We start from the raw sequence: 18,847 nt of genomic DNA, 5'->3' as shown, positions 1-18,847 counted from the left end.
TGTGGAGAAAAGGGAACACTACTACACTGCTGGTGGGAATGCAAACTAATACGTCCCTTTTGGAAAACCATATGGAAAACACTCAGAGATCTAAATAGAGATCTACCATTTGATCCTGTAATTCTTCTGTTAGGTATATACCGAGAAGACCATAAATCACGCTATAATACAGATATCTGTACCAGCATGTTCACTGCAGCCCAATTCACAATCGCTAGGTCATGGAAGAAGCCCAAGTGCCCATCAACCCATGAATGGATCAATAAATTGTGGTATATGTACACCATAGAATACTATACAGCCACAAAGAAAGATGGAGACTTTGCCTCCTTCATGTTTACATGGATGGAGCTGGAAAATGTCCTCCTTAGCAAAGTAGCTCAAGAATGGAAGAAAAAGTATCCAATGTACTCAACACTATTATGAAACTAATTGTTAGCTATCTTAGGAAAGCTATAATCCAAATATATAGTCCAAGACTACGGGGAAAGAGGAGGAAGGGGAGGGGAGGGAGGAGGATACGTAAAGAGAATGATAATGTGGGGATCACGCCTATGATTTATCCTATTAGGGTACATGTGAATTTGTCTAAAGGTCGAATATAAATGTTTTAACACAACAATTATGAGAAAGACATGATGGCTATGTTAGCCAGTTGGATGAGAGTTTTTCAAACTGTATATGGAAGCAACACACTGTATCCTATGATAGAATTAATGTACACAATTATAATCTAATAAAAAATTTAAAAAAACACTGGTGGAGGGAGTTCCAGAAGTGAAGCACTGTAATTTGCCTGAGCTATATAGATGTACCCTACTACCCCACGGGTCATTCGGAACTCCCCTACCCCCACAGGGGGGCAGATATGAATGCAGGATGAAGGGCAAGCAGGGCCTTCCTGCTTCTCACCCTGGGAAGGTGCCGTGAGGACTCCCCGGTGCCCCAGGATGACAGTAAAAAAAAAAAAAAGGTCTCTGTATGCAGGAGAATATGAGTACCTTAGATGCAAATATCACCCCACTTCATATAAGGGGGTTGGCATGCACAGATTCTGCATCCACAGAGGTCATGGCAGCAATCCCTTATGCAGATGGGGGCATAACTATATTCTGTACTGAGCACTGAACTCGAAGAATAATGTAATGATAACTGAAAAGTGTTCAGTACCCAGGACTTCACAATTTAGTGGGAAATATAAATGATACAGTCTGAGAAGTACCATAACCAAGGAATGCTATAGATGCACACTGGAGAGAGAGATGGATTTAGCCAAGCTGTGGAGGCAGAAACAAACAGCCAACCAAAGACAGGCGCATGCAGCTGAGTACAGGATGGCTGATAAGGCCCAGGAGGAAAGGACTGACACTCAGGGAACCCCTTCAGCACACAGGAGGGCCTTGAATCAAGATACAGAAGACCCTGGAGTCTGAGATTCCAAGTAACTCAAGATGAGGTGACTGGAGCGTGAGGTGGAGAACAGCAAAATGGAGAAGCACATAGGGACTGGAAAAGAAAACAGTTACAACAAATGCTTACTGGGTCAAAAATACCTGGAAAGTCACCTTGAAGAAACCAAATGCATCCTAATGTAATAGGGTTCAACAAATCCTGAAATATTAACATTTTAAACCAATGTATGTAGCCAGAAGAGGGTTGATCGGTCTTGCACATACAAAAAACAAAACAACAAAAAAAGGCATTGTTCAAGAGAAAATTATGCTTAGCCAGCAAACTCTAAGTATTATTGCCCGTGGCAAGGCAATCTGTCCGGTAAAAAGAATTTAGCATAGTCTCATTAAACTTTCAAATCTGTAATTCAATCATTCATTTAATTAAGTAAATATTATTAAATCCTACTGTGAATAAATTCTGGGTGTATACTGAGGATATACTGGTAAGCGAAATAATCAAAAGTCCTTGTCTTCATGGAGTGTGCAAGCAAGTGAGGAGAGACAATTAAAATATACATGACCATAAATACATATTTTTTAATGGTCATGAAAGTTACATGGGAAAATAAGGCATATATGAAAGAGAGGAAATGTGGGAGTGCTGCAATTTTAAATAGGATCATCAGAAATTGGAGGGGAAGTATACAATGCCTGCAGAAAGGGGACAGAGTAACTGAGACAGAGGAGAAAGCAAATGGCCCCATGGCCTTGTGTTTATAATCTGGCTCAGGATAGAAAGAATATGTTAGGTATTCCAATCAAGTGACAACTACACTTCTTACTGCTAACTTCTGGTTAATCACTAGTCTCTGTGCTTAATGAGGCCAAGTTTCTGAATCTTCAATATTGAAGGCCAGACACTAGTGCACAACAAACCCATCGAGCAATTGAACGCCATCCCATGGGGCTTTTTGAGAAAACCAATGACTTCTTAAACCTTCCTCTAGTCATTTGCAGCAGTATGAGAAAATGAACCAGAAGGTGGTGAGACTAGAAAAAAGACCATGGCTGAAACACAGCTGTCATCACTACAGAGGAAAAGAAGGCACTGAGTTGGAGAGAGGCGGGCTGATACTGGACAAGGAAGCTAAGTTTACCAGCACTCAATGGGAAGGAGCACGAAGAAAGAGAAGGACAGAAAGAGAAATAAGAGGGAAGCTCAAGTCAAAAAAAAGCAGAACAGCTTGAATTTCATGAAAGGTACGGGCTAAGTAGGTACTCCTAGTGATTTAAGGAACGGAAGCCCTTAAGCCAGTCAATTTCTCAAGAAAAAGTGACTTTTTCAGATGGAGTTATAATTTAAAGAACTCAAATTCAATGAAAATCAAAGTATGAATATGTATAATATTAATAAATACAAAACACTTCAGCCCAAGGTGTGGAAATTCAAAGAGTACTGAACATTCAGTCATAGTGTTTTTTTCAGTTCAACACTCATAAGAATAACTTTTTAAAATACACATTTTATATAGTTAGTAATCAAAGCATGGTTAGCATCTTGGGCAACATTTACTATAACCCTGTTCAAAGCACTCAAAGATGATCAGTCCGCTGACTATTTCACAGAATAAAATGCTCTTTATCCAAAGATTTTAACCAAGGGCACAGCTGAAAAATGAAATCCATGTTTATTACTAAAATAAGAGTAATGTTAGTCAAAGCATAAAACCCTGCAACAAATACAAGTGTAATTTGCATATAAGGAACATCCCAGAAGAAACAATATTCAGTTCTTTGGAGCTTTTTGTGATTTTTCTTTCCCAAGAAAATATTCAAATACTCTTCTATGTCACCTGTTCAGGAAAAAAATTGAATTCATAGAGTACACTGAATGTTTTATGAGCAAGTTTGAGAAACACTTACCCAGTATTGATGGAAATGATTTCTATCAGTGGATTCTTCCTAATCTTGGGCAAATCCAGTCGTGCTCCCCCCAACCGCTTTCCATTATCCTTCTTCTGACCCAGCAGTCTCACAGAGTGACCTTCAAATCAAGCACATAAACAGCATGAGTCACACACTTCCCTTTAATTTAATGCTTTCAAAATATGTGTTAATGTTTGCATTTAACTTTTTTCTTTTATACATTAAAAAATCCAATTTAGACAACATGTGATTATATAAACCTAAAAAATACTGTCAAACGAAAAAACAGCCATATTTGAGGCCTACGAGCAAAACTGCTTTGCTTATATTATTTGCACTTTTATATTGAACAGATGAGACAGAGAAACAGGGACCATAGACCGGACGTGCATGTGCAGCAGGAGGGGAGTATCTGTTCAAAGCAAACAAATCAAAGTCGTAAAGAATCAAAAAAGCTACAATAAAATGGCACTTTGAGGCTGGATATTTTTAAAACAAACAAAACTTTTAAACTTATTTTTACAAAATGTTACATGAAGAAATCAGACCACTCCTAAGAGCAATAGAATTTTTGAAATTTTGAAGCTCTGAAATGATTTCAGATTGTACAAAGAATTCCCATAACCCTTCAGATTCCCTAATTATTATTCTACCATATTTACTTGTTATTTTCTCTTTATAGAGAGATATTATTTTTATACCTTTATTGAGGCATAGTCTATCAAATTTACCCATTGTCAGAGTACAAATCAATGCTTCTAAATAAATTTATACAGTTTTGCAAACCCATTATCCAGTTTTTGAACATTTCTATCACCACAAGAAATTCCTTCAAGCTTATTACAGTTCCTTTCTATTTTCATGCCAAATACTGCACTTTGTTACTCCATTGACCAGTTAACAGAAAGTTGGATTTTCTTCCAATTAATAGTTCTTAAAGTAATATTTTTATCAATATTTGTGTAAAAGTCTTTGTATGCACATCTATTCTCATTTCTCTTGGATTAATTCCTAGGAATGGAACTGCCAGGTCATATAGTGAATTTATATTTAACTTTTTTCAAATAACATAAAATAGTAAAAAGTGGTGGTACCACTTTATATTACCACCAGCAAAGTATAAGATTTTTAATTTCTTCATATCCTTGCCAACGTGCCATGACTTTTTTTGATAAGTTATTCTAATGAGTGTATATTGGTATATTATTTTGGTTTGAATATGCATTTACCTAATAACTAATAAATTTGACCATCTTCTCACGTGATTATTAACCAAATGTATTTCTTATTCAATAAAATGTGGTAAAGGTTAATTTTATGTTTGAACTTAACTGTGCCATTGGATGTCCAGACATTTTGACCAAACGCTGCTCTGGGAACATCTGTGCGAGTGTTTCCAGACCAGATTAACATCTGAAGTGCCAGAATGGGTAATGCAGACTGCCCTCCCAATGTGGATGGGCCTCATCCAAACAAATAAAGGAAGGCCAAATAGAACAAAAAGGTGAGCGAGCATGACTGACCATATGAACTGACCATATGAACCAGAAAACCAGGGATTCAGACCTTCAGACCCCTACTAAGATATTGGCTCTTTGGGGGTCTCAAGCCCACCAGTGTATGGATGAGCACTCACACACTGGCTCTCCTGGTTCCCAGGCCGTGGACTGAGACTGGACTTACATATTGGCTCTCTCGGGTCTCTAGCTTGTCCCCTGCAGATCTTGAGACTTCTCAGTCTCATAACTCTGTGTGCTAATTCCTTAAAATGCACCTCTTTCTGGATACACATCACATTGGTCCTGACTAACACAAATGTTCATGTCAGTAGTTTGTCAAATATTTAAATTATGGTATATCTTACTAGGTTGTGAGAATTCTTTATATATTATGGGTACAGGACCTTCATCAGATATGATTCACAAATATTTTCTCTCAGTCTGTGGCTTATATTTGTACTTTCATAATGGTGTCTCTCCAAAAGTAAATGTCTTTTAATTTAATGAAGTTTAATTTATCAATTTTATTCTTTTATGGCTCATGTTTTTGGTGACACATCTAAGAACTCTGCCTATCATGATGTCACAAAGATTTCTCCTGTGTCTTTTTCTACGTTTTGTTGTTTTAGCTCGTATATTTAAGTCTAAGATCTACTTTGTAACTTTCTGCATATAGTAGGGCCTAAGTTCATTTTTATATGAATATTCAACATCCCAGCGCTGCCTCGTTCCCTTTTCCCTCTTTTATGCTGCTGTTTTCACACGTATTAACATCTTTAGTTGTATGTGGTAGTCCCCCACTTATCTGTGGTTTTACTTTCTACAGTTTTGGTCACCCATGGTACAATAAGATATTCTGAAGAAAAAAGGGACAGACCATGTTCACATCACTTTTATTATAGTATATGGTTATAACTGTTCTATTACTGCTATTGTTAATCTCGTATTGTGCCTAGTTTATAAATGTAACTTTATCATACATATTTACATACAGGATAAAACACAGTAAAAACCACCTAGCTGTGATTTCAGGTAGCCTCTGAATGTATCCCTAATAGTTAAAGGGGGACTAATATAAAGACAAAAATATAGTGCTATAATTATTATTTTAGATATAACTGCATGCTTTTTTAAATAAGGAAAAAATGTAAAAACATATATTTATGCTTTATATTTACCCATCCATATAAGTACCATTTCTAGTACTTTCCATTGTTCCTTGCAATTCGAGTTATCCTTTAGTCCTTCTTCTTTTCTACCTGAAGAACTTTAGTATTTCTCATAAAGCCTGCTCCAGTTGCTGCCATACATGTGCACAACCCTCAGTCAACTCTAGGTAAATGGAGAGCTGCTCAGGCCTCCTGTCCCTGCCTCATCTCCAGAATCCCCTGTTAAATCTCTGGCTAGTCCACCTATCCACTGCTTCCACTAAACAGATCAGCAGAGCTGCAGACCTTCCCTGTCACTTGTCATCAAAATCGCCACTGTACCTGACAGTTCTCCAATCAACTGAGCTGCCTTGGGAATAGCAACAGAGCTGCTGGTTTGCACAGCCTAGTTGAACAACCTTGCCTATAGAGTTGAGGATAAAAATCAGTAGCAGTCTCAGCACCAACATCACAGATTCACACTCTTCTTACCCAAAATTCAGTTGTTCTGGTGAATAACACACATCTCACTTCACTGAATGTGGTTGGTAGATTTCAAGAGTACTGACAAGATTTGGTTTTGCCCATTTGTCCAGTTTTGTCATACTTTGGGGAGATTTGTTGACCTCGTCATGCAATCATGCCAGAGGCAAATGAAATGCAACTTTGTTAAACCAATTAAGATAATTCCAAGTACATAATTAGTATAGATGTGAAGATACAAAGTAATTATATGCATGTTTTATCACCCCTAATTTCAGAAAGTTATATTGCTTAAGCATCTCCTGTACAGACAGCTTTTCATGACTAGAAGTGATAAAACCATCAGTCATAGCCTTTTTGCACTAATCACTTTAGTAAGAAACATTAAGTACTTCGTTCATTCTGAAAATTTTTGTACTGACACAGAAACATGCTTGAGTCAAGCAAGCATTTGGCAGAACAGATTCCACAGATTTTTAAGATAAGTTAAACTCTTCAATCAAAAGTCCAGTTAATGAAGAGGTGAGCAAGATTGGCATGATAACATAATAGTTCTCTGAGAGATGCCAAAAGTTCAATAATGACTATGCAAAGGCATGCTATTTTCATACTAGCATGACACAAATTTCATTATATCCTGCTGTGACTTCAGTAATATGCAGGCTGCCCTAATAACATTTGATAAATTATTCATCTTCACTATCTACATTCAAATAAAGGAACCTATCTCTGCCTGATGGTATAATGAGTTATTTTTCAATCCAATGATTCATTAAAGAGCGGCAGATCTAACAATAGTCAGGGTTTTTTTTTTTTTAATTGAAATATATAGTACACTAAAGACAAAGTAGGAAATAACATAAAAGTTGCTTGTTATATCTGGCCAAAGATGAAAGGAAGGAAATTCAACCATAGAACAATTACTTCTTTAAAAACAGATTAGTGAAATAAAACTTTTATTTGTGATATACCATCTCTTTTAGAAATCCTCTTTCAAACAGAACTGCTGTTTCAAATTAACTCCTTAAGTCCATAGACCACAGAATAAAAAAATATATTTGAATCATTACCTATTTTATGTGCAGCTGTCTATAGTGCAGCCATCTAAAACTGAAATTTGACAGACTACAGAATAAAGTGAATGAGTTATCTTAAAGAGACCATGTTTGTAGAAAGAAAAGAGAGGAAACAAGGAGTCTGGCTCAGAGAAACATTCTGAAAGGTAAAAATGAAATTTCTAGAGCCAATTTACCCTGAAAATGAGCATGGTACACTCATGAAGGGACCATGCAGCAAAGACCATAACTATACACTCACATGTCCCTTCTTTTCTGATTCCTTCTCGTTAGCCACTGATGCCCAGTGCTGTGATGGAAAAATAATGATTGCTCAATGAAAACTGATTTATTTCGTGACTCCTGTGAATCACTCTTTTGGCTGAGTAAAGGAAAAGAGAGAAAGGAAAGAAACCAGGACAATAGAGTTGAAAAGATAAAAAGAGGAAGGTTTTTTTTTTCCTTTATATCATTTCAATCCCATGTAATAAAAAAGTAAATGAGGAAGTATTAACAGGAACAGATGGGAACAATGATGCACAGTATGACCAGATCAACTTGATAATGACACGAGACCACTGAGGAGATGGTGATAAAGATGTAAAGTAATTAAAATAGAGATGTGCAATTTTAATGCAGGGGTGCAAAAAGTAGACTGTCGTATATAGAGAGCGAGACAAAATCAAACATTCCATTTCTGAAATCTTTCATCTTTCCATTTTAAATGTAAATTCACATTCATCTCCTCTAAATAATGGTCAAATGTGTCTCAGTAGGTTTATTAGCCATCTTTATTAAGTATCTCTCTAAGTTGTTACTTTGGATGTCACATAAAATTCAACCCTGTTAAAATCAAATTAAATTTTAAGCCTTGAGCTTCAGCAGTTATTTATAAATCAGCTACAAAACCCTGATTCCATGTTGGTTTTTATGTTTGATTTAATGAGCAAAAGAATATTACCATTTTATCAGCTAAAATTATTACATACAGTATTATGAAATTTTGAATCAAAAATCTTTTTATAAAATGCACTGTTTTGGGCACATTTCTGAATTCATTATGCTGTGAAAAACCAAAGCAGTCCACATTACTTGTACAATAATTACTACTATACTAGGTGAATCAATATTTAACATTGCCTATCAATCTTTAAGAGCAAAAATTTTTCTAAATCCCACAGTGCCAACTGTGTTGCATATTATGAGAGCTGAGGAAAATATCCCACCCCCATATACTAGGAAACCTCTATCAAGAAACCAATTATAATGGTCATGCACAAACAAAAAAGAACCAATTCCTGGAACATTCGCACATAAATTAATTGGGTGATAGAAATATGACTACCCTATAAAACATATTTATTAACTAAATTATGCTCCTATACACAAGCCTTCCCTCCTTGAGTTCTCACAAGCTAAAATGGGTGGTACAGATGAACTTTTTAAAATATTGTATAGTACAGAAATATCAATGATCTGGCAACTTGGACTCATACTGTTTATTTTTTCCCTTTAATTTCTTTTTCTTTTAAAGGCTTTATAAACACCTAGACTTGTCTTCAATAGTTTATGCAACCCATCTAACTTTAAAAGCCAATCACTGTTTCCTGAATATGTGACCACCCACCTCTACGACCACCACCACCTAGGGCTCATGCCAAGTTTTCTTGATCTCTTGCTGATTGCTCTTACTTCACACAAATTCAGTTCTGTTACATACACATTGAGAAGACTTGTCTGAACCCTAAACTCTAGGTCAGCCTGCTGGATATCTTCCTAACAAAGCAATCCAACACAATAGTAGGGGCTGAGGGCAGAAGACTGACAGAATAATCAAGCAAAAAGAAAAAAAAGACAAGTAAATGGACCAGAGACATCAATTCTGATTTAAGTAAATTTATCGCATCAATTTGAACATTTAATGATATTAGACAAAAGTTTTCAATTTAATCTGTTTTTCTATAAAAATCTTTAGACTTATCACTTGCCATGTCCCAAACAGGCGTTTTTAACTACTCAAATACAAAGAAAAAAGTATAGTCAAAAGTGTGTCTCTGCTCCATTCCATATCATTCCTCATATGTAGGCACTTCCCAGTAAAAAAAGAAAGAAAAAAATAACTTTCTGATATTGATACCAAAGTGGGACCCTTCCTTGAAATATTTTCATCTTGAAACAAGAAAGAAATGTAAAACAAGGAAAATGGGTTAAATGGAAGAAGCAGCTTTATTACAAGTCTAAGTTAGAAAACTTTATATATAATGCTAGAATTAACTCAAAAACACCATATCATTACAACTTAAAGCTCTACATCTTAGTTACTTAATTCCCTTTCTTTGGGCAAGTATGAAGAGTTTAAATGCTAACAGAACAATGACACCTAGAAAAAGATATTTAAATGAGAAAAAAGTAGGAAACAATTGTCCAAAAAAAGAAAGAAGAAAGAAACTCAAATTATAGATCATTGTAAGTGAAGGGAGCCTACTAAGATAGAGATGTTTCCTCGTTACATTTCCAGAGTTTAATAAAGCATGGAGAAAAATAGTTCTCTGTTTCATATGGAACCAGAAAAAAACCCAAATAGCCAATGCAATTCTAAGAAACAAAAACAAATCTGAAGGCATCATGTTATCAAACATCAAATTATACTATAAATCTACAGTGATCAAAACAGCATGGTACTGGCACAAAAATAAAGACATAGACATGTGGAACAGAATAGATAACCTAGAGATGAAACTAACTTCATATCACCATCTGATCTTCAATAAACCAAACAAAAGCATACACTGGGGAAAAGAATCCCTAGTCAATAAATGGTGCTAGGAGAACTTATTAGCCACGTGTAAAATACTAAAACTGGGCCCACACCACTCACTACTTAGAAAAATTGACTCGTGCTGGATAAAATATTTAAATCTAAGACATGAAACAATAAAAACTCTAGAAGAAAGTATAGGAAAAACTCTTGATGATATCAGCCTGGGAAAAGATTTTATGAAGAGAACCCCATTGGCAATTGCAGCAATACCAAAAATAAATACATGTGACCTGCTCAAGCTAAAAGGCTTTTGCACAGCTAAGGGTACAACAACTAAAGCAAACAGACAACCTTCATTATCAGAGAAGATATTTGCATATTATAAATCTCACAAAAGCCTAATACCTAGAATCTACAGAGAACTCAAACTAAGCAACAAGAAAAGAGCAAACAACTAGATTTATCACTGGCCAAGAGGCCTAAACAGAACCTTCTCCCAAGAGAGATGAATGGCCAACAAACCCATAAAAAATGCTCATTGTCCCTAATCATCAGAGAAATGTAAATCAAAACCACCTTGAGAAATCATCTAACCCCACTAAGATTAGCCCACATCAAAAAGTCCCAAAGCTCTAATCACTGACATGTAGGAGAAGCACCAGGCTTATAGAAGCAGCCACTGGTTCTTGAAGGAGGCACTCAGAGGGGGACAATCTCCTGGCCAGCATGAAGATGTTTTGCAGCCCTGAGACAAGCCCTCAAACAACTGCACACGTTAATGAGATAAGACCAGTCCCCTGTTAGCAAGCAGGTGTTAAATCTTGGACATATGTGGTACAACAGGGTGGGAGTCAAGCCCCTGGGAAAAGAGCATGTAGCAATCCTTTAGCACGTAGAACCAGTGCATGGGCTCCTCACACCTGTTGTATAATACTTCAATAAAAGGCCACGACAGAAGTTACATGGGGCTCTCCCCGGAATGTTGGGAAGCCCACTTCTTTTGCAGGCTTGTACCTTCCATCTGTGTCCTAGCTGTTTTTATTCACGTGGAGGTGTGGTGCCACAGTAGGCACCGACACTGGCATGGGTGTGGTGAAAAGGGAACACTTATAAACTGTTGGTGGGACTGCAAATTAATACAGCCCTTGTAGAAAGAAGTGTGGAGAATCCTCAAAGACTGCAAGCAGACCAGGCATTTGTTCCTATAATCCCATTACTAGGTATCTACCCAGAAGAACAAAAATCATTTTACCATCAGGATATTTGCAATTGAATGTGTATAACATTCACAATTGCTAAGATATGAAATAACCCAAGTGCCAATCAATTTATGAACAGATTAATTATGGTATATATATACCGTGTTTCCCTGAAAATAAGACACTGTCTCATATTTATTTTTTCTCAATAAGACACAATAGGGCTTATTTTCAGGGGATGTCTTGTTTTTATTAAGTATAATACAACAATCTACATTTATTCAAATACAGTTAAGTCATGTTTTTCTGGAACCTGACAGGGGGAGCTGACCTTGTTGGTGGGGCTGGCACTAGTGATGCATGAACTCCTTTCCCCAGCCATTCACGAGTGCAACAGGATGCCTGCTACCGCAGTTACCACACGCACACCTGCGCAAGTGCCAACAGCTCGGAGAAAGGAGCTGTGGCAAATAAAAGGTATTCCAGTCTTCCTTACCACTCCACGCTGAAATGCACAGCATGGCATATCACGGTATATGCACAGTATATCTGCATAGCCATGCCCATCACTAGGTCTTATTATCGAGGTAGGGCTTATATTTAACAAATGCATAGAAATCCTGCTAGAGCTTATTTTGGGGGTAGGTCTTATTTTCAGGGAAACACGGTACCATTGAATACCATTCAACCAAAAATCTCCTGTAAGAAAGGAGACTTTACATCTTTTCAATTACCTGGATGGATTTGGAAAATAGACTCCTAAGTATCACCTAGGTATATATCAATGAGATATATATATATATATATATATATATATACCATCAAATACCACTCAGCCTTAAAGTCTTCTGTAAGAAAGGAGACTTTACATCTTTTACATTTACCTAGATGGATTTGGAGAACAGCCTCCTAAGTATCACAAGAATGGCAAAGCAAGGATCCCATCCATGTACTTAATACTAATATGAAACTAGCAGGTGAACACCTACGTACCTACACAAGAAGTAAAAACACAAATTCTAGTAGGAGGGGAGGAGGAGAAAGGGGTTTGGTCTCATCTGATGGGTACAATGTAGGGGTATATGTATGCCTCATTGTTAAAGGGCTCAACTACAACTTTCATTTGGACTATATATTAATCTGAAATAAATAAATAAATAAATGTCAGAGTAAGTTAAAAAAAATAATAAAGCATGAAGTATTCAACACCTTATTTGGTAGGTGAGTGGATTGGGGAAAAGGCTAAGGTAGTATTACAACACACAGTTTAAATCCCCAGAAATCTGAGAAATATTTAATATTAAAAATCCTGTTACACACAAAAAACTACACTATAATATTAATAATATCAAATTTACCTACAGATAGGACCTATGAAGGAAAATATGGAAAAATGAAAACATTCATTGGAATAAAATTTTCTTAGGTAATTTCTTTTTCTATTTGTACATTGTTGCTGGTATAGCTAGCTAATAATACTCATAAATTATATTAAACCAAGGGTACAAATAATAAATAATCCACATTACTTAAATAGAGACACAGTCTAGGGGCAAATTATAATAAGTGTTTATTTTTATGTTTCAATTATTATATCTTTTGCAAGAAGATATGCTTTTTATGACAGTGGAAGATGTGTGATGCTAATTTATTTTTCACAATCTAAATCAAGCACACATCGAAACAGTCAAAAGTCAAAGCAGACCCATATTGATAACTTAGTATCAGTACTGATCCATAATTGAACTCCTCAGATCTTTCCTTATCTTGCTACAAGAGACTCTCCTGAATTCTAAATTGGTTAGATGGTTCCAAAGCTTTTGTATCTACAAAAACAAAGCTATGAATGCTTCTGTTTCAGTATGTAAAGCATTGATGGCAGCAAAGAACACAATCATTTCTCAAGTTCAGACCTGCATTCCCAAAGTCACGGTACCCAGTGATAAAAGCAGAGATAACAGACCTCATAATAGATGACATTCAAGCTGCTGCAGAATGAGAACTGTAAAATACAAGACAGAAGGAAATTGTAATCCACATTTAACCTTTAAAATTGGAGCTCACATCCCCACTTTGGATCATGAATGAAAATTTCACATCTCCTCCAGTTGTTACTCAACTTAAGCCACCAAAAAGTGTGACAGAAGATATGGGAAGCAAAGAAAGTTGGAGACTTGTCCCATCTACGCATCTTTAAAAATGGTTGTCTGGCCTTACTGCCATTCATTCCATTCAGCAGTACGGAGGCAATCTAAATAGGAAGAGACATCTGGACCTTTAAATTCATACTCTCCTATCCTCAACCCTGTGAGAGAAGTATTACTGCTGCCTTTCTATACAAATAGCAACAGTGAAATAAAGCTTCAAAAGGTAAGAAAACAAAGAGGAAGTACATTTTATATTTCAACACAATACATTAATGCATATGTATTACTAAAACAAATTTCCACAATACTGTAGATGAATGTAGAAAAGGAACTATGTGTACCAGATTATCTTATCAATATTTAAATGTAGAATAAAGACTCCCAAAATACATCCCTCCCTCTCAAAAACCATTCTCTGTCCTGAGGCACCACATTGAGTTCTAACTTAAAGGGACTTAAGATTTTGAGGAAAGTAGACTCATAAACAAATAACTGGAATGAAGTGTCAAAGAAAGTCCCATCAACGTTTCCAAGTACAGAGGGACCCCATGAGAAAGTGGTCAAGTTTCCTAAGGAAAATCAGGAAAGGCTTCAAGGCTAAGCTGGGAGAATACAACTTATATACATGATTATATATATTTCACAGTACATTTTGTTAAAATTCCTGCTTTGGTTTATTTTTCACTTCTTAAAACCAATCTATTAAAAGCCTATCACTAAAACCAGATTCCATCGAAAAGATTTATTGAAACTTGGGCATGAAAGGGCCCCACCACAAAAATCCACACCTTCAAAAGTGAGAATGCTTCTAAATATAATCTACAAAGTAGAAATTGTGTAGGCTTGAGATTCTTAGTTCTAGAAAAAAGGACTAATCAAACATTATTCTAAAATTTAATTTTAAGACATGACAGTGTTGGTTGTGATATATTAAAAATGAAAAGTTATATATTAAAATACTTCTGCCTACAGCTGTGATACTCAGCTGGCACAAATAGATAACTATTATTTAGAATATAGGAGTTAAAACATATCCTTAAAAAATTTGGAAGGATTCTTTTGATATAACCACTTGACAATAAAAATTGCAAAAAGTGCGTTTCACATTAAACTTTCAAAAATCATCCTTAAAACACACCAACTCAAGAGAATTTTCTCTTGTAGAATCTCTGTAGAATTCTCTCTGTAGAATCTCTTCCTTAGCTTTTTATTGGTTAGACTACTTTTTTATTCGTTGCTTTCAGTGAAGCAATACTTCTATTCACTCGTTTCATAATTTAAGCACCTTGACAGTAAGACTAAAATATTCTACTCAGAATTATCTTTTAAAAATTGACAAATTTTTATTAAGTCCTTTACAAAAAAGTTTTTATGTGACCACAAAATAAAATGGCAAAGCAGAAAAAAAAAGAGTGAAAAGAGATCAAAGAGGAAACAAAACATGTGAAGGAACAAAATATATGAGATAGGATCTGAAGGTAACTAGAAAAAAGTGAGCAATGCTCTTAAAGATCAGGCACGAGGAAAGGAAATAATAAATGGTCTTCATTTTCTCATTTCCCTCCTTTCAATACAAAAAGCAGCATAGAACAGAAAGAACAGAGTATTTGGGACAAGAGGACTAGGTTTCAAATTACATATAGTACACTGCTGTCTGGCTGCATAATCAGTAATGCCAGGCTTCCTGTGGAGTATAAATGAATTAACGTATAAGAAAAAAAGCTACAAAGAGTTGAACAGAAGTTAATTACAGTTGTGACTATAATTAATGCAACTGTACTCCTATCAAAACCTACAGTGCTAATGACATTCCACAAAAGCAAGATGGCAAGGAAGTTTTCAAATTTTTTAAACAAGGCCGGGTGCGGTAGCTCATGCCTGTAATCCCAGCATTCTGGGAGGCCAGGACCAGTGGACTGCTTGAGCTCAGGCGTTCAAGATCAGACTGGGTAAGAGGGAGACCCACCTCTAAAAATAGCCAGCATTGTGGCAGGTGCCTATCGTTCCAACTATGTGGAAGCCTGAGGCAAGAGAATCATTTGAGCCCAAGAGTTTGAGGTTGCGGTATGATGCTACGGCGCTCTACTGAGGGTGACAAAGTGAGATGCTGTTTCAAAAAAAAAACAAAAATAAAACTTTTAAACACTAGAAGATCCAATTCCTTTCTTTTCAAAGCTCTGGAGGGCTAGCAAATAGTTTACAAATGAATTGTATTGATAATGATAATCAAGTATACATTAAAATAGATTCAAGGTAATACCTCTGGAATAACTCGCTTGCACTGTGCCGTACTGTAGTGAACTTGGGACTGTACATGATTATGGAAACACAGTGAAGAATCATGGCTGTTTTTCCTTCCGGTGACACCTGAGTAGTATGATCATCACCTACTGAAACACTGGATCACAATGGCAATGAATCTAGGTGAGGGGTAGCTTCACCGGGTTTGCATCAACCAGCCTGTCATCTCCCTTCTCTGGCTAGGGTCCTGCTCGGCCACCATGCCTCTGCCAGCAAACACCTTTGAGAATCACTGCTCTGGGTGATATTTCTTGCCTTTTATTAAATCCTCTCAAACTTCTTTTTTCCTAAGCAATCCAAGTCATCCACCAAGTTTAAAACTACCTGTCTCAAGAGTCCTGATGATAAACATGCCTCTGGGTAGAAAGGAAAGTTGCTTCCAAGATGGACAAAGTTCTTGAGCACACAAGTACCCTGCCTATCACTGCTCAGAACTGCAACACAACTGAAAGGTGTAAAGGCAGAGAGTCCGCCAGCTGGGCTGTACTCAAGACCCTCTTCACTACAGAATACAGGTACACCAAAGAGAAACACACGGCATGTCTGCCTCAAACAACTGCAGCTTCATTTTGTACAGTAGGAAGACATAGAGAAAAGAAAGTGAAACTTGACATGTAGAGACTAGGATGCCAGAAAAAGATGAGTCGAATTCTAATAACTTTTGCTGGAGATCACTGTCTAAAATGCCAACATCTCACTCTTAGAACAGACTCGGAAACTCAGTTTTATATTACAGATGCATACTCATACAGTCCAAGAATTTCAGCATGAAAAGAATCTTATATATCATACAATTTCCAACTTAGGAAACTGAGAACCACTGAGATGGCATGGGTTGTTAAACATGACATTGCTGAAACTATTACGTACCCATAATAATTAACTTTTTTTTTTTTTGAAGGTGACCTTGTTAGTAGTAGAAACAAGCTCTTCAACACAGCTCCTCAGAGCCACATTCCAGGACTCTCACCCATCACAGCAGCCAACTTTGCAGGGCAGCTTAAGGAAACGGTGCACTTGAATTTTCACAGTTACAATACAGATTTAATGTGTTAGAAACCATCCTTGATAAGGACATCTCAATTACTATTTCTTTATCACTCCATAAAATGTATACTTTGTTATAAAATGGTAGTAGTGAGATAAACGTCTACCTAAAATTCATCCCGAGTTGATATCGTAACCGGAGATGCTGCAAATGAGATTTTTCCCTCAAACTAGGCAAACGAAATTGGTACTTATTCTCTCAGCCTCAGAAGTACTTCCTACATACCTGCTGCATGCTTTTTGTAGCATATTACAAAATGAACATTTAAAAGAAAACGTGCAAATTGCCAAACATTAGATAAAAAATGTTAAAATCAACTGAACATTCTTAAGCTGTGCCAATTAATATCAATATTAGGTTTTCTAAGAAAGATTCATTACATCATTAAAGAAAGATCATAAACTCAGAAACTACTCTAATGGTCAAATAAAAATTTTCAAGAAAAAGAGAAAGTAAGATTTAAATTCCTTATCTACCCATACCTCAGCTGTAAAATTACTCTATATTGCCAATTTTTTTAACTTGGCAGTTGATATAATAAATTATTTCCCTGAAAATAAAATTTTTGGTTTTTACAAAATTAAAGATAATTGTAAATTTTATGTACATTTTCCTATGCCTTTTTAACATGACCTGGTTTCCACTTTATATTTCTATTTTTAGGGAACTCAGCTATAAAGAAGAACTACCAATGCAATTTACTATTGTGCTAAGAACAGTCAAAACAAAATAGAAAATACCACAATTAACCTACAACTTCACCCTCCAATTTAAAATGCAATGAAGTGGCCAGTAATTTTTTCACTAAGTTTATAGTCTGATTTATTTTCATTACATTTTACTAGTCAAAAACGTCAATTCTCTAAACAAAGAATAAAATTTCTCAAGTCACATAATAAAGCACATATGTGTTAAGTACAGAAAAGCAGTGTACCAAATGCCAATTCTCTTAAAAGTTGGTTGTAACCAAGGAAATATATGAAAACATTCTCTATCTTCAAAGGATATTAAAATTCTTAAAAATATATACATTAAGAGAACATTTTGTACGGGAAGCTTCAAAATATGATTAATTGATCTATTTGGTGTTTTTTACTAAAAAACTCCTACTCGAGTAAATAGTATAAAGTTTAGGTATAATACAAATTATTTCTAGGCCTGATGCTTTATATTAGTTATGAATTAGGGAAAATTACTATGACTGAGAAATTAGAACGTTGGGACCCCAATATTGCCATATGTAAAAATACATAATACCTGAAGTGAAAACAACTAATATGTAGACTTAAAGGCAAAGATGTTCAGACATAAACTGGTTTATATTAACAGTTTTCACAAAAGCTTAGACAAAGATATTTCTAAAGAATTAACAATACTTGTAAGTCTCACCTTCATGCAATCTATAAGACACCATCATAATTCGTAAGAGTTAATGTTTTAGCCCAATTTAACAGTAAGCTGGTCCTTGTTAATATTTAAACAAAGAAAGATGGGGCTACTGTACTGGACAGTTTAGTGAGGCTATTAACAGAAGGCCCACAGGAGAGGAAAACACAATTAAATAGTTTAGGGAAGAGGGGAAGTGGTTCAGTGGGTATAACGTAGGGGTATCTGGCACATCTCTTGGGTAAAGGACTCAACCACAACTGGGACTATACCTTACAAACACAGACAATGTAACCAAATCCTATATACCTTAAAGTTGATCCACAGGAAATAAATTAAAATTAAAAAAAAAGAAAAGAGAACCCTTGGAAAGTCTGTGATATTCAAGCCTCAAACAATTGCATGTCCTTGTTTATAACAACCAAATCCAGGGAGCCATTAGGACAAACTGTTATATAAAAATGTCAATGAGACTATCAGAGCACCTCTCTGGCCGGGCG

At 35.9% G+C, this 18,847-nt stretch overlaps 1 protein-coding gene across 1 annotated transcript in view; it reads right to left on the bottom strand.

The window, feature by feature from the left end:
* CDKAL1 (CDK5 regulatory subunit associated protein 1 like 1) overlaps positions 1-18,847 on the bottom strand; it is a 654,035-nt gene that overhangs the window by 425,799 nt on the left and 209,389 nt on the right. Inside the window, exon 7 of the mRNA XM_003788378.3 lies at positions 3,318-3,438. Coding sequence (XP_003788426.1) covers positions 3,318-3,438 — 121 coding nt within the window. The remainder of the gene's footprint in view (positions 1-3,317; positions 3,439-18,847) is intronic.

This window comes from Otolemur garnettii, unplaced genomic scaffold (assembly GCF_000181295.1).
Source record: "Otolemur garnettii isolate 467f Iridium unplaced genomic scaffold, OtoGar3 scaffold00026, whole genome shotgun sequence".
NCBI lineage: Eukaryota > Metazoa > Chordata > Mammalia > Primates > Galagidae > Otolemur > Otolemur garnettii.
The sequence above is the reverse complement of the archived record's forward strand: the minus strand, read 5'-3'. Positions and strand labels throughout refer to the sequence as shown.